The sequence below is a fragment of the Coregonus clupeaformis genome, chromosome 25, assembly GCF_020615455.1.
Source record: "Coregonus clupeaformis isolate EN_2021a chromosome 25, ASM2061545v1, whole genome shotgun sequence".
NCBI classification, from domain to species: Eukaryota; Metazoa; Chordata; class Actinopteri; order Salmoniformes; family Salmonidae; genus Coregonus; species Coregonus clupeaformis.
Window position 1 is genome coordinate 36,095,982 of NC_059216.1, and position 23,789 is coordinate 36,119,770.

Here is a 23,789-nt window from a genome sequence, read left to right on the forward strand (position 1 = left end):
GTCTGAGTATTGGTGTGTGCCCCTGGCTATCCGTCAAAAAATATATATACTTTGTGCCGTCTGGTTTGCTTAATATAAGGAATTTGAAATGGTTTATACTTTTACTTCTACTTTTGATACCTCAGTACATTTTAGCAATTCCATTTACATTTGATACTTAAGTATATTTAAAACCAAATACTTTTAGACTTTTACTCAAGTAGTATTTTACTGGGTGACTTTCACATTTACATGAGTCATTTTCTATTAAGGTATCTTTACTTTTACTCAAGTAGGACAATTGAGTACTTTTTCCACCACTACATAAATTCATATCAAATGTATGCTTGGTAGCACTTTATTTTACTGTACTATTGACCAGGTAGTTATCTGGTATTTATTAGGAACATCATGATAAAGATTATGACAGTGCTGTGTATGATGCTATTAGAAGGCAGTAGAAGATATGGCAAAAGTAACACACAGTATACATGTGAGTGCCATTGGTTTTCTGCCATTGTACAGAGGGATGATAGTGGCATCCTGTACCTGACACAGTGAGCTCCTCTCAGTGAGTCTCTCCTCTGTCTCCTCCACTAGGCCCACTGTGGGGATGCTACCCTCCACTGCCTCCAGCTGTCTACACAGAGCCTGGTAGTCCTGCACCAGACGGCTCCAAGTCTGAAAACACACAGATACAGACAAGTATAACTCATGAAAAAAGAACAATTCAGCTGTACTTGGGTTACAGATATAACTTTTTCAGACTATCGTGCCTACCCCAACTGTACTGTGCTGGCTCGGATATTGCCTTTTCACATTGTCCTTTCCAGCATGGTTCCAGCAAGTCTGGTGGATGCGTAATCAGGCCGGCCCAGTACAGTACAGCTTGGCGCTAGTGTGAAAAGGGTATTTGACTGATTTATAAGTATGATAGCAGTTTGTTTTGTGGTTGTCTCTGACCTCCAGTATGTACTCCAGTTCCACTCCTCTCCTGTGGGCCTGTTTGAGGACTCCCTGGGCCTGAGCCAGAGTCTCCTCCAGAGCCTGGTTCTCCCTAGGAACCACCAGGCCACTGATCTTCCTGAAGAATGTCTCTGTCAGGATCATATGGGACTCCAGACCCTGGAAGAACTCCTGCAGAAAGAAACCAGAGATGGTATAATGTTGAGAAATGCCACTCGAGTGAGATATGCCACACCTGTGGGAATATCCAATATGGTGAACCAGAGACATGTCTTCCCTTGTAACGGACTTCAAGGCATCCTTGAGCGATATACTCTTGAATTGCCTTTTGAATTTAAGAAAAATATTTACTATGCATATAATTGATTGTACTATCCAAAATTACTGTAATTCTGTGAGACTTACACTACCATTCAAACGTTTGGGGTCACTTAGAAATGTCCTTGTTTTTGAAAGAAAAGCAATTTTGTTGTCCATTAAAATAACATCAAATTGATCAGAAATACAGTGTAGACATTGTTAATGTTGTAAATGGCTATTGTCGATGGAAACGGCTGATTTTTAATGGAATATCTACATAGGCGTACAGAGGCCCATTATCAGCAACCATCAGTCCTGTGTTCCAATGAAATTGCCAAGAAACTGAAGATCTCGTACAACGCTGTGTACTACTCCCTTCACAGAACAAAGTTGCAAAGAAAAAGCCATATGTCAGACTGGCCAATAAAAAGAAAAGATTACCAGAGGCCAGATTAAGATGGGCAGTCTGAGATTTTTCTTTTTCTTTGCAACTCTGCCTAGACGGTCAGCATCCCGGAGTCGCCTCTTCACTGTTGACGTTGAGACTGGTGTTTTGCGGGTACTATTTAATGAAGCTGCCAGTTGAGGACCTGTGAGGCGTCTGTTTCTCAAACTAGACACTCTAATATATTTGTCCTCTTGCTCAGTTGTGCACCGGGGCCTCCCACTCCCTTTCTATTCTGGTTAGAGCCAGTTTGTGCTGTTCTGTGAAGGGAGTAGTACACAGCGTTGTACGAGATCTTCAGTTTCTTGGATTGAATAGCCTTCATTTCTCAGAACAAGAATAGACTGACGAGTTTCAGAAGAAAGTTCTTTGTTTCTGGCCATTTTGAGCCTGTAATCGAACCCACAATTGCTGATGCTCCAGATACTCAACTAGTCTCAAGAAGGCCCGTTTTATTGCTTCTTTAAATCAGCACAACAGTTTTCAGCTGTGCTAACATAATTGCAAAAGGGTTTTCTGATGATCAATTAGCCTTTTAAAATGATAAACTTGGATTAGCAAACACAACGTGCCATTGGAACACAGGACTGATGGTTGCTGATAATGGGCCTCTGTACACCTATGTAGATATTCCATTAACAATCAGCCGTTTCCAGCTACAATAGCCGTTTACAACATTAACAATGTCTACACTGTATTTCTGATCAATTTGATGTTATTTTAATGGACCAAAAAATTGCTTTTCTTTCGAAAACAAGGAAACTTCTAAGTGACCCCAAACTTTTGAACGGTAATGTATATGTAAGGTTGAAGTTTACCTTGTGTTTGTCCAGGAGGATCTGTACTTCCTCCACAGAGCTGGCGATGATCCTCTGGTTGGCAGCCATCTTGTCCTGAGCAGTGTCCACCAGGTCAGTCAGATCCTGTAGAGCCCTCTCATACTGGCCTTTCAGAGCCATGTTCTGGTTCAGGCCGCTACGCCGCGACCCCACCGTCATCACCAGCTCCTCATAGGCATCCTGGAGGAAGAGGAGAGAGGAGAGAAAAAGAAGAAGAAGAAGTCATACAGATATAATCTGATACACCAATGTTTAAGCAGTGTTAAAACAGTGTCTGTGGGTGTTTGTGTGTGAGAACTGTCTGTAAGAAGAGGTCAGATACCTGTAGCTTTAGCAGTTCGTTGGTGGAGATCTGGTCTGCCTGTAGCTCTGCTCCTCTGGTTTTGACCTGGGTAATCCTCTGCTCAAACTCTCTCAAACTCTCCTCAGCCTCAGCAATGACCTGCAAGAGAAAACCAATACTGGTTAGCGTCTTAGACATTCCTTTTGGTTATCTTTTATACTGTCGGTTGAGAAGGAAGTGTCATTTTACCTCAAGTTGTTTGGAGGCCGGTCTGTCCATGGCTCCTGCCAACGTCTGAAGAATCTGGCACTTGGTGTCGGTTAGATCAGTGAGGAGAAGCTGTGACTCCGTCTGCATAAACCAATACAAGATAAACTCAATGCATAACTGCAAGCTTTTTAGTCCAAGAATAGTGGAGTCCGAAATGGCTCATAAGGGGACAAGTACACCACATGCTCAGTAGCCTAGAGAACTAAAGCATAGAGAGTACACCACATAGCCTGACCTGGTAGGCAGTGAGTTCCTCCATCCTGGTCCTCATGTGTTCACAGCGTCGCCCCAAGGCAGAGTCCAGAGTCCTTAGCCTCTCTGTCAGACAGTCCAGTGTGTCCTCTAGCAGGGCCTGGTCATCCCCACACAGCCCTGTAGGTTGGCCCAGGAGACCCCGACTGTAGCTCACCTCCCCATTCACCTCACTGACATCCTTCCCTAAGGCCTGGGGGAAACAGAGATGACAAAGTCACCAAACATGCATGGCACCAGGTGATACACAGGAATGGAGGAAGACTTGGAAGGAGTCTTTATTTGCTCCCTACCCCTTCCCCTTGGCACTAACCCTTCCATATTTGCAGATCTCTAAGGTGGAAGCAATATGGTGGAAGCTCCACCACTACACTACTTATCTATATAGATCCTTCAGATCTGCAAACATGGAAGGGTTAGGCCGGGCAAGGGGAGTGACTGGGGACCGGATGACTGTTTCTACTATTCAGGTGTTGCTGTGGCGTACCTCCTGGTTTTGTAGCTGTGTCTCAGCGTTCTCAGCCAGCAGCACAGCACCAGAGAAGAGGGTGTTCTCTACATCATCCAGCCAGGAGGAGGTAGCTGACACGGCCTGGTAGAGCTGCTGCTCCATTGGCATCACCTGGCCCTCAGAGGCCCCAGTCTGGACAGAGATATCAGGGTTGGGGTCAATTCCATTTCAATACATTCAATTAAGGAAGTAAATACAAATTCAATTTGAGTTCCAGCAATTTAAGAAGTAAACTGAAATTCCCATTACAATTTTGTCAATTCAGTTGAAATGGAATTAGCCCCATCCCTGATAGATACAGTGCATAGTTGTCTTATATATTTCCATATATAAACATAATTTAACAAAAGAAAACAAGGACAACATACAGTACAATAACAGTGAGGGATGTTATAACCTACCTGAGAAGACATCTCTCCCATTGTCTGGCTGAAACCATCATATAACATCTTCAGTGAAGACTTGTCCTCTGTTTTATCTGTCTCTCCTTTAAACAGGGTCCCAGCGGTGGTCACTCTGGCAGTTCTGGAGTAAACCTGGAACAGAGTATGACCACTGTCACTGTCAGACATCACAGTACTATACCTCAGAGCAGGGCCGGCTCTAGCCTTTTGGGGGCCCTAAGCGATTTGGTTTGGGAGGCCCCCACCTCGTATCAAAATATTTTAGTGTCCCCCTCTTGACGGCGGAGAGAAAAATGTAAGTTTTAAAGTTAATTTACTGCAATTCTACACATTTTTCCATGGGGTGTAGAGAAAATGTTGCAGCTTTAAAGCAAGTTTTCTGCAATTCTACACATTTTGACACGTGGCAGAGATTTTTTTTTGCAATTTTATAACAAATTGACTTATGCCATGTTAATATGATATCTGAGTGAGAATGACTACCAAAATCAAATGGGGGGCCCCCTGGAAGTCAGGGCCCCTGAGCACGTGCCCTGCATCGGTATTTCGCCATGATTACTACAAGTTTAGATGGCTAGACTAACTTACCAATATAAAACTTGTTCGCTGACATGGCTAATTGAGTGACTGTCAGTGACTGACATAACAACAGAAAAACTGCTGATACACAACCAAAAATAACTGGTTGTAATCTGGTTTTGGCCGCTGGGATAGGTGTTGACGGTGGGGTCCGTACCGGTTGCTTGTTGTCTTGCTCCAGGGTTTTCTGTAGGAGCTTGAGTTTGGTACTGAACTCTTTCCTCAGGCTCTCCCACCTCTGTCTCATCTGCTGCTGGGCAGCCCGGGTCTCTCTCTCCAGCAAGAGCTCCGGAGAGAAGGGCTCTGTCATACTGCAGGCAAAAAAACAGACGGAATATGATATAACATAAAAACATTATACAGAGGATAAGGCTTATTGGCCTCTGGTAATTCAAAATAATCTCCATGTCAGAACCCTGTGTTGTTGTGTTAAAGTGGATGCCATACCTGACACTGCTGGGTGAGGCCTGCTGGATCAGGATCTCCTCTCCTCTACTGGCTACTGACTGGAGCAGCTTCTTCTGCTCTGCTAGCTGCTCCTCCAGCTCCTAAACAACAACAACGCACAAACATGATCACTCTGTTCACAGCAATGGCTTCTCTTTGAATGAATGAACGAATGAAGAAACAAATGAACGAACAAGCAAACAAGCAAACAAAACAAAGATCCTACACTGGCATGGCAGCAGTAGTGTGATGGTGTGTGTTTGAGAGCGACTACCCTACCCTCTGTCTCTGGAGGCTGTCCTGGTGATGTTGTGAGCGTGTGGTATGGGCCTGGGCCAGCCAGTCCTGTACACTGGGCCCCGGAGACAGGCTGGAGTCATACTCACTGTCCTCCTGGCCCTGCAGGGAGCCCTGGAGAAGGACACAAGCAGAGAGAGGGTTACTTATGGAAACAATAGTGAGCAAAAGGACAAGAGAAATGGTTATTCATGTAAGGATTCGTTTGATTCACATCTTGACAACAAGACCGACCAACCATCAAGGCTGGTGAGGATTACAAGTCATTTGATTATAAGTCAACTCTCCTTATTTTGATTCGTAAACCTCAAACAAGAGAGTGGTTGAAATAATTCAAGCTAATTTGTATGCAATCCAGTTCACCCAATCATATCCCTGCACACATTAGCCACAGTAAAGAATAGGAGGGGACAAAATCAGAAGACATTCCATTAAAGTCTCAGAACAGACATTACATGTACATGCTTCCTCAATGGGCCTTTCAGCTCCTGAAAAGCCTCCCATGCCAGAGTGGCCTGCAGGACAAACAAGGTGAAGGCATAGGCTTTAGCTCGGTGGTCTAACATGATCCAGGAGACCTGGAGTTGAACACAGTCAGTCACATAAGCAACCAGGCACCTCTGTAAACTCTGTAAACACTGTCTGCAGTCAAATTGAAATAAGTATTCTAAAGAGGTTCCAGATTCAGATGCGGAGATGACTGTAGCAGTAGCCAGGTCCCAGATCTACCAGGCTACTAGTACATTCCTCTCCACAGATAAAGCCGGCAACACCTTTTACTGTAGTAGTGAGCTACAGGGCAGGTATCCAGAAGCAGCCTGACTCACCTGGATGTTGATGTGTTTGTCCTGGAGCATCCTCTGCAGCTCCAGCAGACTTCCCTTCAGCATCCGCAGCTTCCTGGCCAGCTGCTCAGCATCCTCCCTCATGTCCATCCGCGTCTCCTGCCTCCCCTCCAGCAGCAGTCTCTCGCTCCGCATGGTCAGCTCCGACAGGGCCACCACCTTCTGCTCAATCTCCTGCAGCATGTTCTGGAGCAGCAGGAGGAGAGAGGCCATCTCAAACATGGTGCTGGATACCAGGCAGACCCTTCCCCCAAGGGAGCTTCAGTCAACAGGGCCTCCAGTCCCAGGGTCAGTATAGACCCCTTCAGCAGACCCAGCAGCAGGTCTCTCTAGGTACTGTCCTGCTCTCATTGTAGGCACACCTCCCTACCAACACCCTCACCTCCAGCACAGCACAACACACTAGCACTAATCCTTCACGTCCCATGTTCAGCAGGTTCCCGCTCAAGATCAAAAATATAGGTTCCCAAGTGGCCTGGACTGTTGTAGGCATTTGTAATGAAACGATCCAAAGCTACCACAGATGTCCCATAGTAAATGCTTCCTCAAAGATCCGTGCACAAAGGAGTTTCCTCCATATATAGACCCATATCCCGTGTGTGTGTATCGGTAAGTTGAACGGGTTTCAACTCCCCGCCTCCCTCACTCCCCTCATTCCTCCCCCTCTCGCTCTCGTCAGTTAGGATTCCCTACTTGGATATTCTAGCAGGCTGATCCAGCTCCACCACCAACACCAACACCAATCCCTGCAGTCGGAATCTATTAATCTAGCAAATAAGCCTCCCCCTGAAGACACGGCCCCATGCATTCACACAGAAGACATCTGCATAATCTGCTTAACTAGACTAGTGTTACAGACGCTTAGGAACCTAACCAAGCCTCTGAAGGCAGCCCTGCCCTCTACTCTGCTGCTAATACTGTTGTTTACTGCTGCCAGGTTCCTACCCCTCCCAGGTGGATCCATATGTGACAGGCAGTAATAGTGGGATGTTAAATGAGCAGCTGTGTGAAAGGGGAAAACTCACGGGACTCACGGAGGAGCTTTTAAACAAAGGGACTCTGTGTGTGTCCGTGCATCTGTGCATCTGTGCATTCGGAAAGTATTCAGACCCCTTCACTTTTTCCACATTTTGTCTTATCAATCTACACACAATAACCCATAATGACAAAACAAAAACAGCTTTTTAGAAATGTTTGCAAATGTATAAAATACAAAAAACGGAAATATTACATTTACATAAGTATTCAGACCCTTTACTCAGTACTTTGTTGAAGCACCTTAGGCTGCGATTACAGCCTCGAGTCTTCTTGGGTATGATGCTACAAGCTTGGCACACCTGTATTTGGGGAGTTTCTCCCATTCTTCTCTGCAGTTCCTCTCAAGCTCTGTCAGGTTGGATGGGGAGTGTCGCTGCACAGCTATTTTCAGGTCTCTCCAGAGATATTAGATCAGGTTCAAGTCCGAGGTCTGGCTGGGCCACTCAAGGACATTCAGAGACTTGTCCCGAAGCCACTCCTGCGTTGTCTTGGCTGTGTGCTTAGAGTCGTTGTCCTGTTGGAAAGTGAACCTTCGCCCAAGTCTGAGGTCCTGAGCACTCTGGAGCAGGTTTTCATCAAGGATCTCTCTGTACTTTGCTCCGTTCATCTTTCCCTTGATCCTGACTAGTCTCCCAGTCCCTGCCACTGAAAAACATCCCCACAGCACCATACTTCACCGTAAGGATGGTGCCAGGTTTCCTCCAGACGTGACACTTGGCATTCAGGCCAAAGATTTCAATCTTGGTTTCATCAGACCAGAGAATCTTGTTTCTCATGGTCTGAGAGTCCTTTAGGTGCCTTTTGGCAAACTCCAAGCGGGCTGTCATGTGCATTTGACTGAGGAGTGGCTTCCGTCTGGCCACTCTACCATAAAGGCCTGATTGATGGAGTGCTGCAGAGATGGTTGTCCTTCTGGAAGGTTCTCTCATCTCCACAGAGGAACTCTGGAGTTCTGTCAGAGTGACCATTGGGTTTTTGTTCCCTTCCCTGACCAAGGCCCTTTTCCCCCATTTGCTCAGGTTGGCCGGGCGGCCAGCTCTAGGAAGAGTCTTGGTGGATCCAAACTTCTTCCATTTAAGAATGATGGAGGCCACCATGTTCTTGGGGACCTTCAATGCTGCAGACATTTTTGGTACTCTTCCCCAGATCTGTGCCTCGACACAATCCTGTCTCGCAGTTCTACGGACCTTCCTTCGACCTCATGGCTTGGTTTTTGCTCTGACATGCACTGTCAACTGTGGGACCTTATATAGACAGGTGTGTTCCTTTCCAAATCATGTCCAATCAATTGAATTTACCACAGGTGGACTCCAATCAAGTTGTAGAAACATCTCAAGGATGATCAATGGAAACAGGATGCACCTGAGCTCAATTTCCAGTCTCATAGCAAAGGGTCTGAATACTTATGTAAATAAGGTATTTCCAAAAAACTGTTTTCGCTTTGTCATTATGGGGTATTGTGTGTAGATTGAAGATCATTTTTATTTAATCAATTTTAGAATGAGGCTGTAACGTAACAAAATGTGGAAAAAGTGAAGGGGTCTGAATACTTTCCGAATGCACTGCATGTGCGTGCGCGCGTGTGAGTACCCGCCAGTAGAGGGGGCTCTGTTCTAACCTGGCACTCGATGAGCTGCTCCTCCATGTCCTCCTCATCCTCCTTAGCGCTGGGCTGGAGGAAGGTTGTGAGTGCAGAGCGGGTGCTGAGCAGCCATTGGTCCATCTGGTCAGCCTGGTTGAGATAGTATTGTAAGGCCTGCTCCTGACGTTGCTCCTCTAGATGGTCAGTCGCACGCTCCTGGACAGGGCATCACAAGACACCACATGAAGTAGGCCAGACACAGCTTGTTGTAATGTTCATGAACCTCTTGACCCCTCAACAAACATGCTTTTAATGGTCATGTCATGTGATGAGCCTGACCTAAGACTCTAATCTTCAAAACAAAACAATCATCGTTGGTTTCCAAATACAGCTAAATGATCATCGGAAGAAGTGGGATTGAACCTATCTGCCAAAAATATAGAAGAGAGAGAAAAGGTATTGGGAGCATGAATGTACCTCCAGAAGCTGTCGTTTCCCTGTGGCCTTCATATGTATGGTGGCCATCCTCTCAGCCAAGACAGTGAGGGTGGACTGCATGGCTAGCTGGTCGGCCGTATCCGAGTCCACAGCATCAGAACCCAGTTCCTCTGAGAAGCTGGTCTGCAGCTTATCTATCTCCTCCTGCAGACTGTGGATCTCCTCACCCATGGCCTGGTGGAGGGAATAACAGTATTTAGTTATAATGGGAAGGCTGTGCTGAGCACTGAGCATTGATTAGGGTTGGAACCATAATATTACATTGTAGTTTACGAATACGGAAAACATAGAGTCATGAGTATACTGAGATGTTATACAGGATTTCTGCCTCAAGCAGGAATTTGTATTTTGAGCATTTCGAGATGTCGCATAGGATTTCTGCCTTGTGGAAATTGGTATCTTGAGCATAGCGAAATGTTCCATAAGACTTCCTTAAGCAATACTGATTCTTACCTTATGGGCTTCCATATGACTGTCTGTGCTCCTGTCAGCCTCCAGTGGCTTGTTGAGTTTGGCCTCTAAGGACTCCATCTTAGAGGAGATAGACTGGAGAGAACCCTGGTAACGCTGCTGTTTCTCCAACGCCTCGTACAGAGTCCTCTGCTTCTCACTGATCTGTAAAAGGAAGGATAGGAAATAGTAGTAGTCAGACCTCGGCCAAAAATAGTGGTACTTCACAGTTTATTTGTAAATCCACTTTTCTAAATAGATGATGAAATCAAATATAAACGCTGTGTAAAGAAAGTGAGGATAGTACATAGGTGGCAGCACATATTTAGTCTATATGCATTGCATACCACATTCTTCAAGGTCTCCCAGGAGCGTTGCAGGTCATCGAAGTTGGCCACAGATTCAAATGTCGGGTCATATAGCTCCTGTATGGGGGCTCTGGTGAGGGTGGCTCGTCCCAGTCCCATCTGAAAGAAGACACGAGCAATAAATACGGAGAAGCATCACAATGTTACTTGGTGTATAGGTAGGTACACAATAAGGTTAAAGGTCAGGGCCCGGTTGCATAAAACACCTTAAGTTAATTTCCCCCTTTGTCTTTTCCCTTCAAGTTTCCTTAACTTTAAGTCAGTTACACAAAAAATGTTAAGGTGAATTTCCCCTTTAAATTAAGTGAAAAAGTTAAGGGTGCCCATGAGGTCTGTTAACTGCTTCATTCAGTATAGATATCAATGTTGCTTCATCTGCTCTGGTTACAAAAGGAAAACATCAACCAGCTAGCTACTTACTTTAGCTAGCTAAACAATGGAAGGTTCACAATCCATGTCTACGAAGCTAGCTGGCTAGTTAGCTATAGGTACTCTGTAAACTAGCTTGACGTACTAGAAAGTAATATAAACAAGTTGGGAAAAAAGTAACTACAAGAAACGTGATATATTATCTTCTGAAGCAATTTGGGTATCCTGTCTTGATTGTAGAAGTTCTATTTTGGAATCTCACAAAATGAATAGGATCTCCTTGATGAGACCTTTAGTCAGTGAATCAGGCCGTCTCCGTGGTAACCAGATACTCTTTCTGCCATACCTGCCTTCAACTACTGTACAACCCCTTAAATATGCCCTTACCTAAGGAAATATTTGAGGGGCTCTATGCAACACCCTTAAACATTATTCCTTAAGGTAAACCCTTAAGGGAAACACTTAAGATGTTTTATGCAACTGGGCCCAGGCCCTTAATGGAGAAGTACAGTAGCCTAGCTATGCGTTAATCTGTGCTAATGCAATGCATTTAATTTGAGGCATACAGGATGACAGGATATGGAGATGTATTTTCATATCTCATGGTCTGCAGGTAGAGTAGAGAGAGAGAGAGAGAGAGAGAGAGAGAGAGAGAGAGAGAGAGAGAGAGAGAGAGAGAGAGAGAGAGAGAGAGAGAGAGAGAGAGAGAGAGAGAGAGAGAGAGAGAGAGAGAGAGAAAGAACTCAGTAGGTGATGCCTGAGTGTGAATGATGGGAGAGGGGGAGCAACAGACCTGACTGGGAGTGATGGGAGAGGGGGAGCAACAGACCTGACTGGGAGTGATAGGAGAGGGGGAGTGACAGACCTGACTGGGAGTGATGGGAGAGGGGGAGCAACAGACCTGACTGGGAGTGATGGGAGAGGGGGAGTGACAGACCTGACTGGGAGTGATGGGAGAGGGGGAGTGACAGACAGGAGGAGAGGAGATGTCACTGTTGGTGCCCTCCTCCCCAGACTCCTCTGTGACGGGGGACAGGAGGGTGTGACAGCGGCCAGCCGTCATCTGATCACACCATAGGACAGAGTTAGAAAGAACAGACAGACATAGCATCCCGGTTTTAGAGACGGATAATCACAAATAGGTAAGTGATTTGAATTAGGTAGTTAATCAGAAAATACATGCAGAGAAGATTGTGTGAATTTATTAAAAGACCACCACAGAGTCTTTCTGACAGACAGCATGCTAGCTCGAGATTTGATAAAGGGAGTAACAGTAGAGTGATTTGTCTGAGTTAGTTAATTAACCAGAAAATACACAAAGTAAAAAACCTGCTGTATAATTAGTAAACTCGTATTGTTTACAACATCAATAAGCTCGATCGAGGAGGGGAGTTGGCCTCTCACCATGACTACAGAGGGTTTGTGTGTGTCTCCATCCAGGTCCTCCTCAGTAAGCCCCGCCCCCTCTGTGTCACTCACAGTGAGCAGCATGGTGGCGTGCTTGGCCTTCACAGCAAGCATCTTACACTTAGAGTTTAGACTGGCTATCTTCTCCTGGTAACCCTTGATCTTCTGGGCCAGCTCCTGTTAGAAACATCCCGATCACAGTCGGTGGTTATGGTGACAACAGCGGAACAAAGCATTCATATAGGCACAACATTTTACAGCTTAACTAGTGTGCTTGTTGTTGTTTTTTTTGCTTTGGGTACCTAATTGTTCCTACCAGTCCTGGATCTAGAGGTTTTCACTTCCTTTATACATTCACAATACTGCATTCCGTTCCACTGGTAATGCTATGTACAGTACCTCATGGTGTAGGATCTGAGCCTGCAGCTCCTGGATGTTGCTGGTGGCAATGGGTCGGTCCTGGATGACTCTGTGGGCCTCCTCTATCAGCCCCTGGAGGTGTCTTACCTCCTGCTCATACTGCTCATACTGAACAACAGCCTCCTACATAAGGAAAGGAAATCAAGGAATGTTGATACTGGTGCCCAATGTAGGAGGGTGAACTGTTCTTGGCTTGCAGGTATGGCCAAACGGATTCAAACCGTGACTTTCTGTGTTCCTCAAGACTGTGTTAGCCCGTTGAGCTAAAACCTAGCCATTAGCTCGGGGAACTAACACAAGTCTTCAGTCACAGGCAATCTTATTCATTATGCGGTTAATCATCCATTACATAGAGTGCTGTGGCCTCCCTACCTGTAGAATGTTGCACTGCTGTATTGCGACATGCTGCAGCTGGCTGGCCTCCTGCTGTAGGCCCAGTGCCGTGCGACAGATAGCCAGGCCAGGCATCACCTCCTCTGGGACGCGCAGGGCACTCTGACACAGCTGCACCGCCTGCACCTGCTGCTTGAAGCCCTCCATCTCCGACAGCAGACGCTAGGAAAACAGACAGGAGGAAACGTCACATTCTCCACAGAAGAAGAAGAAGAAGAAGAAGAAGAAGAAGAAGAAGAAGAAGAAGAAGAAGAAGAAGAAGAAGAAGAAGAAGAAGAAGAAGAAGAAGAAGAAGAAGAAGAAGAAGAAGAAGAAGAAGAAGAAGAAGAAGAAGAAGAAGAAGAAGAAGAAGAAGAAGAAGAAGAAGAAGAAGAAGAAGAAGAAGAAGAAGAAGAAGAAAGAAAGAAGAAGAAGAAGAAGAAGAAGAAGAAGAAGAAGAAGAAGAAGAAGAAGAAGAAGAAGAAGAAGAAGAAGAAGAAGAAGAAGAAGAAGAAGAAGAAGAAGAAGAAGAAGGTTACCTGTCTCTGGGCCAGTTGTTCCTTGAGACTCTGTCGGGCCAGCTCAGGAGAGGTAAGTGTAGCTTGGACTTGTTCTAGAGCAACATGTAGGGCCTTCACCTCGTACTCCAGACGCTCCATACTCTGAGGGGACGAAACAGGACACACACAGGTTCATCTCGGAACCCAGAACCAAATCTTCTGAGTGCTAGCTGGCTAGCTAATCAAGTCATGTTAATCGTCTGTCAGGAGAGACTACACACAGGTCAATCAATCAAATACAGTATATTTGTATGTACAGGTGAGAATAACACTGAGATGCTAAAAGCTATTCGACCGTCTCTGAGACAAAGACTAACAACAATGCTACAGTAAAAGCAGATGCTAGGCTAAAACGCCAGGCCAGTGCATACTGTATGTCTGAGTGAGTACCTTGGCTGCGTCCTGTAGGCTCTGCAGTCGTGTCCTGATGGTCTGCTGGAGCTCCTCGGTGTGGCGGCTGAGCTCACACACCTGCTGGGACATGTTCTCTGTCTGCAGCACCTCAGACAGCATATCCACCTTCTCTCCCATGGCTTGCAGGTCCCCATGGAGCTCCCGGGACTCACGCAGCACAGACTGATGGGACGGGGAGGGGGAAAACACAACACAGGCAATGAATGGAGTACGTTTATGAAAAAAAGGGCCATCCAGTGATGCCGGTTAATAAGAAAAGAAGCAACATCCTGGTTCCCCGGTTAGAGGGATAATGATAGGAGACAGGGTAACAGGACACATATTTATTTCCTTACACACACAAACACCACCAGTGTTGTTGAAGATGGTATAGTGGAAGTGAACAGTGAGAGAATTTTATACAGTCTGTATCAGCATTTCAATCCTGCAACTCTACATGTGTTTATTCGTCATTCTCCACCCACCTGATACATCCTTATCTGTTCCTGCAGATGAGGGGAGGAGTTCCAGATAATGTTGGCCCTCACCAGGCCCTTGGCTTTCTCCGACCACCTCACTATGAAGTCCAGCATCTCATTGTACTCCTCTAGATGGGCCCCGGCCTGGACAGGTGAGATAACAGAGAGGCATTGAGGAACTAGGGAACAGACAGCAGGGAAATGCATACCTTTGTGACACTGACCATGTATGGGTAATGTACGTCATGGTATAAATAGAACCTTTTACGATTAAAAGTCAAATGGCCCCATATAAACATTTTGGGCTGGGCAACACAGTACATTAATGCCACCTCTTCAGTGTAACAACAACAACAACAACAGTGTAACAACAACAGCAACAGTGTAACTACAACAACAACAACAAGACTTCCCATGTATTTTGTGTTTTTCTCCCCTCAAAAATGTACAGTCGTGGTCAAAAGTTTTGAGAATGACACAAATACTCATTTTCACAAAGTCTGCTGCCTCAGTTTTGATGATGTCAATTTGCATTTACTCCAGAATGTCATGAAGAGTGATCAGATGAATTGCAATTAATTGCAAAGTCCTTCTTTGCCATGAAAATGAACTTAATCCCCCCAAAACATTTCCACTGCATTTCAGCCCTGCCCAAAAGGACCAGCTGACATCATGTTAGTGATTCTCTCGTTAACACAGGTGAGAGTGTTGACGAGGACAAGGCTGGAGATCACTCTGTCATGCTGATTGAGTTAGAATAACAGACTGGAAGCTTTAAAAGGAGGGTGGTGCTTGAAATCATTGTTCTTCCTCTGTTAACCATGGTTACCTGCAAGGAAACACGTGCCATCATCATTGCTTTCACAAAAAGGGCTTCACAGGCAAGGATATTGCTGTTAGTAAGATTGCACCTGAATCAACCATTTATCGGATCATTAAGAACTTCAAGGAGAGAGGTTCAATTGTTGTGAAGAAGGCGTCAGGGCGCCCAAGAAAGTCCAGCAAGCACCAGGACCATCTCCTAAAGTTGATTCAGCTGCGGGATCGGGGCACCACCAGTGCAGAGCTTTCTCAGGAATGGCAGCAGGCAGGTGTGAGGCAAATACTTTTGGAGGATGGCCTGGTGTCAAGAAGGGCAGCAAAGAAGCCACTTCTCTCCAGGAAAAACATCAGGGACTGATATTCTGCAAAAGGTACAGGGATTGGTCTGCTGAGGACTGGGGTAAAGTCATTTTCTCTGATGAATCCCTTTTCCGATTGTTTGGGGCATCCGGAAACACCTTGTCCGGAGAAGACAAGGTGAGCACTACCATCAGTCCTGTGTCATGCCAACAGTAAAGCATCCTGAGACCATTCGTGTGGGGTTGATTCTCAGCCAAGGGAGTGGGCTCACTCACAATTTTGCCTAAGAACACAGCCATGAATAAAGAATGGTACCAACACATCCTCCGAGAGCAACTTCTCCCAACCATCCAAGAACAGTTTGGTGACGACCAATGCCTTTTCCAGCATGATGGAGCACCTTTCCATCCATAAGGCAAAAGTGATAACTAAGTTGCTCGGGGAACAAAATCGACATTTTGGGTCCATGGCCAGGAAACTCCCAAAACCTTAATCCCATTGAGAACTTGTGGTCGATCCTCAAGAGGCGGGTGGACAAACAAAAACCCACAAATTCTGACAAACTCCAAGCATTGATTATGCAAGAATGGGCTGCCATCAGTCAGGATGTGGCCCAGAAGTAAATTGACAGCAAGCAAGGGCGGATTGCAGAGGTCTTGAAAAAGAAGGGTCAACACTGCAAATATTGACTCTTTGCATAAACTTAATGTAATTGTCAATAAAAGCCTTTGACGCTTATGGAATGCTTGTAATTATACTTCAGTATACCATAGTAACATCTGACAAAAATATCTCATAACACTGAAGCAGCGAACTTTGTGAAGACCAATACTTGTGTCATTCTCAAAACGTTTGACCACGACTGTATACATTTGGTTCCTAACCTTTTTGAGCCAGATGGTTCTACACTCGGCCAGTCGGGCAGTGTGGTGGTGGATGTCTCCTAACTTGACTATGGCATCGCTCAGCTGTTTGGCCAAGATGGGGTTCCGTCTGCCAAACTCCTGGACTGCAGCATCCAGCTCTGAGAGAGTCCGACGACAGCTCTCCAGGTCATCACAAAGACACTGAGGAGAGGAGAGAAACTCTGGGTTAAACAGACTGACCAAGATAGCAGCTCATTCACTTTTGTATCTAGTTCAGTTTACTTCCTGAATTGACTGAATTGACATGAAATTGACCCCAACCCTTATTAAGAGACATACAGTATGCATGAGCATCTTCAGCTCCCGCTCACCTTGGTCTCGTCTTTAGCGTGATCGACATCACTGGCTTTATCTTTGAGTCTGGTGGAGATGGCTTTCATCTTCTCCGACACATCATGGATCCTGGAACTGAAGTCCTCCTTGATGTCTCTCGTCTTCTGAATCTCTCTCTCTTTGGATAGAACCTTAGGAAAAATTCAGAAGAGAAACATACAAATTTAACCCTGTAATAACTTTTCTAATCTTTACATTTACAATAGTAAAAGATACAGTAGTTGACGTAGTGGACCGGTTTCCTGGACACAGATGCTTTTTAATCCATGACTAGGCTTAATCTGTGTCCAGGAAACCTGCCTAGTTAGAAATAGCAAACTGAGGCCTTAGATAGTCTAGTACCTGGTCCTCTATGGCCCCCAGTGCGAGGGACACCTCAGCCAGCTGCATTGAGATCTCTGAGGGCAGGATGGTGTACAGGTCCAGATACTTGCTCTGCTGCTGCTCTGCTATCTTATCCACATGCTGACGGTACCCTATCACATCACTGTGCACCACCTGTCCAATACATCAGAGAAACATGGTCATGCACCAATACCCAAAAACAAGCCACACACATAACAATTACTTAATTTACGCCATAGCTAGCCTTGATCCCAGCGTGAGAATACGCCTTAGCATACAATACTACTTGATACAACAGTTGAGTAAATGCGTTATGGAATTTTGGCAATTTTGTGACCGAGTCATGTATGGCCAATACAACGTTGCAAAATATAATGTGATCATGTGTTGGATTGTGTTTACTCTGTCTCTAGCTCCATAGAGTTAGCCAGCCGCTTACCTCCAGCTTCTGCAGCAGAGCATCTATATCTGGGGTAGGGTTGAGAAGCAGCTCCCTGGTCTCCTGGATCCAGGCTCTGACCACACTCAGGTTCTTCTCCACCTCCTCTCTGTCCCTCAGCTCCATCCCAGCCTGGGTACGCTTGGTACGCGCCTGCTGCAGCAGACTGGTGGAGAGACATAAAACCACTCCGCTCCATTATTCTGTTCCTCCTGAGTTATTTGAACTGGACAGTTGGGAAATGCAGGAGACAAACTTCCACTTGTAACTAAATGGACAATTATCTATCTATTCTATTCAAAACTATGCAAAACAACAACAGATCTAATTCGTGAGTTGTCAACCAATCTGTTATGCAAATGAAAAAAACATAGGCTCACTTGCCAGACTCATGGTGCTCCACAGCGGCTGTGGGAAGAGACCATGCAAAACACAAAAATCATGATCTGCACCTTTCCATGCGGTCTTGTACAGCTCTGATCTCCTTGAGACTGGGCAGTTGGTCCTGTTCGGAGGTGGGGGATGGTGAGGGGACCTCCACGTCATGGAGCAGGCTGAGGGCGTACTGACGCAGCAGGGTGAGGGAGGACAGCTCCCTCTCTACGTCCTGGATCAGCAGCTCGTGCTGGTCCAACACAGACTGTAAGGTAGCCTTAGACGCCTTCTCAACAGCACAGTCCATGACACGGCTCTGAAGCTCGTCCACCATGTTCCTCAGCTTCACCATCTGAAAGCAACACAGGCAGGGGAAATCTAGATAGTGTGCTGAACCTGCAATGACTTGTTTATAAAGCATAATTGTTAGCTTCTACTAAGGAGTAGTGTACACTCTTTAGAGAACCTATACGGCAGACAGCAACATAGGGCAGAAGGGGAACAAATAGATAATACAGCAAGTGCTGATAGTGTCCTGTTTAGTTCCCTTTCAGTCAGTATACTGTACAACGGACAGCTATGAGGATTGCACTCCTGTCCCCCTAACTGTGTTGTACCTTGTTGCCCTCCTTAGGGAACAGTAGTTATATTCATGAACTTACATTGATATTATGGTCTTCTTCACTGTTTATTTGTGAACACACTGTACTCACACTCATAGCCTCGTGTTTCTGTTTTAGCCTACTATACCTTCTCTCTGAAGGTCCTCCACTCCTGGGCCGTGTCCTCCAGGACCCTCTCCTGCCCTCGTGCTACGCTGCGTAGCCGGGTCCAGCGCTGCCACACCGTGGTCATGGAGCGGCTGATGGTGGCCTTGCTGGCGTCACTACCCACAAGCTCCAGCTGGGATGCCTGCTCCTCCAGCCCGGTCAGCTTCTCCTGGAACCCATTCACCATCGACACCAGGGACTGGCAGGGAGGGAGGAGAGGAGGAAATATACACACAAGAGAAGCGTCATTGTCAGTTTGCATATTATGAGTGTTCATAAATAAAGTTCTCTCTGGAAAATTCTATGTGTAGTCTTTATTTCTTTGTGCTTTGATTACTAAAGATGAATGTACAATGACGCCATCATTTGGCTAATTACGCCGCCATTAGCAAAGTTTATAATTTAATGTAAAAGTCCAAATAGAAGACAATCTTTATTTTCCCATGGTCCTCTTTTACCCTATGACTCCTGAGCTTCTCCTCTGCCTCCAGAAAGGTGGCAGCCTTGGCGGTGGAGAACTCAGTCAGCTTCTTCTCTGCCTCGTTCATCAGTTCAATCACTGTCTGCCTCGCCTCCTGGTAGGACTTCCACTGGGCAACACAGCTAGGGACAACACAGGACAGTCAATTTCATTCAATTCCAACTTTATTGTACCTGTAGGGAAATGCATGGTGCAGCCAACTATTTACAGAAGATATTTAAGCAATATACCACGGCTAAGGGCTGTTTTTAAGCACGACACAACGCGGAGTGCCTGGATACAGCCATTGGCTGTGGTATTGGCCATATGTAACTCAGGTCGCAGTTGTAAATGAGAACTTGTTCTCAACTGGCTTACCTGGTTAAATAAAGGTGAATCAAAAAAAATATATATGAAAATATATCACAAACCCTCAAGGTACCTTATTGCTATTATAAATTATTGCTATTATAAACTGGTTACCAACGTAATTAGAACAGTAAAAATTAACTTTTTGTCATACCGGTGCTACACGGTCTGATATACCACAGCTTTCAGCCAATCAGCATTCAGGGCTCAAACCACCCAGTTTATAAAACATAATATGCACTTCATTGTGTTGGAGGGAAGCATGTGTTGAAGGGGATATAATGTCTTACTTTCAATTGAGTAACAATGTCACAATGACGGCGATCACTTTAAGACAATCCAATCAGTTCTGTCTGTTATACTAAGTTAACACTAAATTGCCCATCTCTGCACCAAGGTCTCTCTCTCTGTATTCAACACTTTTAAAACCCTATTGTCCATGTATGCACGCATGGTTTTAAGTCGCTTTGGATGAAAGCGTCCGCTAAATGGCATATAAAGATATAATTATATATGTCCATGTTTTGGTTACAATTGAACCTTTTCCTCTACTTCCTGTACCTGATCAGGACGTCCTGATGACACTGCAGCTGATCTCGGACCTCCACTCCTCTCTGCTGAGCAGACTCCACACTCAGCCTGAGCTGCTCCTTGGCTGTAGGGTTAACCAGGTTCTCCAGCTGGGGGGACAGAGCCTCCAACTCCTGCAGGTGGTCCAAGAACTCCTGCCACGAGGCACAGGGAGAGAACGTGGTTAAGGGAGAGGTAAAGGGAGAGACAATCAATCACAATCAGAGAGAGACAATCAATCACATCAAAAATTGAAAAAACGGCACACAAAAAATCACTCTTGAATATAAGTTGCAATTGAAGCTTTGTTTCAGTTTTCTTTACCTTATAGCAACATTTCCTAATAGACCACACTTTATTTAGTCCTGACAAAGGCCCAGATTGGTGTCGAAATGTCCTATGAAACTAAACACTTTGGGGACGTTATACCATTGTGCAGATTTATTTTTTGCTCTACATTTTCCACCCGGACATGTTATTGGAGCACCCACCTGCTCCGAGGCCATGATGTCCTCCTGCTGGCGTAGACACTCCTCGTAGTTCTCTACGTCCACCCCCAGGCTGGCTAGCTGTAGGAAGGCCACTGCGTCCTCCAGCCACTCACACGCTGACTGCATCTGGAAGTGGTACTTCTGACACAACGCTAAGGCCTGCTCCAGGGTGATCTGGAGAACAGACAGGGAAGGGAAATGGTGAGTAGGTGAAGCTAAAATACTAATACATGTCAACAAACAGGCTATGTTATCGACATTATTACTACCTCATAGCGTACAAAATTCCAGAAACGTTCCCAAAGTTCCCAGATGGAATCCTTCAACCGGGATTTTTTTCCAGACTTTTGCAATCCCACTCCCTTATATTATAATACATAGAGACAATATGATATCACTTCACCTGTTTGGAGCTCAGAGCCTGTTGGACATCAGCCTGTAATTTGGCCATCTCCCCCAGGCTCAAGTCAACGTGGGCTGGGACCAGCTCATTGGCGCTGATGTACTTCTGTTTCTCCCTGCTGCTCAGGGCAGCCACGATCCTCAGCCTGGACTGGACCTCCTCCTGCATAATCTGCTGCTTCCTGATCTCTTCCTGGACCTTCTCTACCCTCACGTCCACCACCACAGCACAGCCCAGCTCATCCCTGATTTGCTGCAGCCAGTCCAGGGTCCGCTTCACCTCCGTCTCAAAGTCTTTACTCTGGACAAACCTATTCTCACACTCCACTATCAGCTCCCCTACGGCAGACTGCAGGGACTGCAGCTCCTCCTGCCACAAGACCACCTGTTCTCTGGAGGCCTCGTGGGCAGCCTGGTCCAGCTGAGGAGCCAGGTTATCCATCTGCTCCATGAGTCGGGAGAGATGAGAGCTGGCGCTCTGGAGACTCCCGGCCAGGGCGTGGTAGTTCTTCAGCCTCTCCTCCGCCGACTGAGTCTCTGCGTTGACCTTGACCAGCTGTTCTTTGGTAGCCTTCAGCTCTGAGTCCACCTGCATGGCCATGGCCTTGTGGTCCTCGAAGGACTCCAGCGTGTCATCGAGGTGCTCCACCCGCTGTTCGATGAGCCTCTTGAGTCCATTGTAGAGGCTCACCAGCTGGGTCATCTCTTCAGGCCTCCAGGGTTGACCGGTGCTTCGGAAGCCTTCCTTCTTCTGGTTTAGTTCACTGACAGCCAGACCAAGGTTGCTCAGATCAACCTGAAGAGCTTTGTAATCGCTCTGTAAACTGACAACCTCCTCTGTCTGTAGACCGACAGGCTGAGTCCCTAAGTTATGGAACTGCTCCTCAAGCTCCTTCAACGCATTATGGGTTACATCTATGAAGGAGGCGTACTCCTTTCTGGATAGAATGGCCTGTTCAATCTTCTCCTGTTTCTCTTTGGCCAGAGCTAGTATGCTGTTGTATTGCTGTGGGAGAGCATTGAGTTTCTCGTCCAAGTAACAGTGGTCCACTTCATTCAGAGTGGGCAGGATCTCCTGTCCAGCTCTCTGGACGATCAGTAGGAGGTTTTCATATTCCATCGCCTGCTCTACTATCTGCTGGTACTTCAACAGCTGCACGTTCAGCTCCAAGTCACCATTCATGAGGTTAATCTCAGGGAAGGTCACTATGTCTGCCTGTTTCAACCACTGACATGTTTTCTCCAGGTCTGCCTTGAAGTACTTCCTGGAGACAAGCACCTTTTCCAGCTCCTGGAGCCTCTGGCCACACTTCTGCAGGGCCTTCTCAAAGATGTTCTGCAGCTCCTGCAGCTTGGTGAGCATCTCAACTTTCTCATCCTGCGTGGTGTCCCTCATTAGGTCTCTGCCTTGGGACCACAGGGAGGTCAGCTCACTCTGGTAGGCCTTTAGGCTGCTCTGGATGTTCCTGCAGGTTCGCACCTGCTTGGCCAGGTCGTCAGGTAGCAGGGCGATGTACTCCTCTGCCTGGGCCTTCTTCTCGTTCTGCTGGACCCAGCTGATGGACTGGTTGACGGCCTGCAGGAACTGTGTTCTCTCTGTGAAGGCCTTGCTGAGGTGCTTCCTCCTCTGGGCCACCTTTATTTTATTTACACAATAAAGACATGTAAAAAAGATAGTAGCATGAATACAGTATAAACATAAGTTAAACAGGCATGTGCAAGAGAGGTGAGAAACCCAAATAGTCTTCTTTTTTGTTTGCTTTACACCCACCTTCACACTGAGTGACTCCAACTCAGCCTGGGTGTCTGAGATGAGCTGCTGCAGGCGCTGGCGCTCGTTGAGCCCCAGGTCAGCCAGAACGCGGTCAGCGTCGGTCATGACCTGGGCCAGAAGCAGCTGCTTAGCCTCCAGTTCACTGCAGATGCTGAGGTGGTCAAACAGGAAGCTTTGGGATAACTCTGGAGGAGGACTCATCTTCATGGCTTCAGACAGGGCAGGCTGCTGCTCCTCGGCCCACTCCCTGGCCTCCCTCAGACGGGCCTCCACCTAAATAGAATAGAATTTATACTTAATTGCCCATAGGTTAGACCAGAAATGTGTCTTCTGCCCCCCCCCACCCAAACACACACACACCTGGGCCATGTCCTCCAGGGTCAGCACCGAGTCCTGGATCTTCCTGTCGATGAGGCTCTGTAGCTGGGCCCAGCGCTGCTCGAAGTGGCCTATCTGCTCCTTGACCAGCTCCTTATCGTCAAGATTCAGGTGGTGGATGACTTTCTGCCTCTGGTCCTTCAGGTCCTCCAGAGTTCCCTTCTGGTGTCTGAGAGCCACGGCAAGTTTTTTCAACGCCTCCAAGTGCTCATATGAACTTTCAGCATCAGTCCTTGGAGAGAAAAGGAAGATATTCAATGACTGGATTTCACAATAACTATTTTTCAAAGCTAACACACATTCTAGTGATGATAGTGATTGAAGAAGTTCAGTTCTACTGTTCAAGGGGTGTGTTTGAGACCCATTGTCATGGTTTTTAGAATGTTGGTCATGTTACCACTGTCATGCAACTATGATTATTCAGCTATTGATTCCACACAGAGTCAGTCTTCTATGTGCTCTGGAGACTGGTCCCACATCAATAGACTTTTGCTATGAAAGGGACTGCTCATTCACAAGCAACCCACATAGCAACAAGACCAGCTGGGATCAGGCCATACAGAACCAAATACATTTTAAGTTGTTGCTTTTTTGTGATGTTATCAATACATAATGTGTTCGCTTTGATAGTGTATTGTGATACTATTGTGGGTGGGATCAGAGTAAAGTTATTGCAATACAC

General features: G+C 46.2%; 1 protein-coding gene across 10 annotated transcripts in view; it reads right to left on the reverse strand.

The window, feature by feature from the left end:
• syne1b (spectrin repeat containing, nuclear envelope 1b) overlaps window positions 1–23,789 on the reverse strand; it is a 163,784-nt gene that overhangs the window by 42,115 nt on the left and 97,880 nt on the right. For 8 of the 10 annotated variants that reach the window (XM_045207582.1, XM_045207592.1, XM_045207585.1 and 5 more), the window contains 35 exons: window positions 23,090–23,339; window positions 22,727–23,002; window positions 20,957–22,591; window positions 20,554–20,727; window positions 20,054–20,217; window positions 19,122–19,266; window positions 18,644–18,862; window positions 17,971–18,245; window positions 17,519–17,684; window positions 17,077–17,232; window positions 16,713–16,865; window positions 16,360–16,542; window positions 14,360–14,497; window positions 13,872–14,057; window positions 13,461–13,583; window positions 12,922–13,104; window positions 12,529–12,672; window positions 12,127–12,306; window positions 11,660–11,785; window positions 10,333–10,452; window positions 9,989–10,150; window positions 9,515–9,709; window positions 9,074–9,253; window positions 6,400–6,603; window positions 5,555–5,686; window positions 5,276–5,376; window positions 4,986–5,139; window positions 4,247–4,381; window positions 3,822–3,977; window positions 3,318–3,527; window positions 3,062–3,163; window positions 2,852–2,971; window positions 2,509–2,709; window positions 943–1,116; window positions 529–660 (listed from right to left, as the gene is read on the reverse strand). In XM_045207582.1, coding sequence (XP_045063517.1) covers window positions 529–660; window positions 943–1,116; window positions 2,509–2,709; window positions 2,852–2,971; window positions 3,062–3,163; window positions 3,318–3,527; window positions 3,822–3,977; window positions 4,247–4,381; window positions 4,986–5,139; window positions 5,276–5,376; window positions 5,555–5,686; window positions 6,400–6,603; window positions 9,074–9,253; window positions 9,515–9,709; window positions 9,989–10,150; window positions 10,333–10,452; window positions 11,660–11,785; window positions 12,127–12,306; window positions 12,529–12,672; window positions 12,922–13,104; window positions 13,461–13,583; window positions 13,872–14,057; window positions 14,360–14,497; window positions 16,360–16,542; window positions 16,713–16,865; window positions 17,077–17,232; window positions 17,519–17,684; window positions 17,971–18,245; window positions 18,644–18,862; window positions 19,122–19,266; window positions 20,054–20,217; window positions 20,554–20,727; window positions 20,957–22,591; window positions 22,727–23,002; window positions 23,090–23,339 — 7,354 coding nt within the window. Of the gene's footprint in view, window positions 1–528; window positions 661–942; window positions 1,117–2,508; window positions 2,710–2,851; window positions 2,972–3,061; window positions 3,164–3,317; window positions 3,528–3,821; window positions 3,978–4,246; window positions 4,382–4,985; window positions 5,140–5,275; window positions 5,377–5,554; window positions 5,687–6,399; window positions 6,604–9,073; window positions 9,254–9,514; window positions 9,710–9,988; window positions 10,151–10,332; window positions 10,453–11,515; window positions 11,631–11,659; window positions 11,786–12,126; window positions 12,307–12,528; window positions 12,673–12,921; window positions 13,105–13,460; window positions 13,584–13,871; window positions 14,058–14,359; window positions 14,498–16,359; window positions 16,543–16,712; window positions 16,866–17,076; window positions 17,233–17,518; window positions 17,685–17,970; window positions 18,246–18,643; window positions 18,863–19,121; window positions 19,267–20,053; window positions 20,218–20,553; window positions 20,728–20,956; window positions 22,592–22,726; window positions 23,003–23,089; window positions 23,340–23,789 lie in introns of those variants that run through there. The other 2 variants (XM_045207587.1, XM_045207590.1) reach the window with 2 other exon arrangements.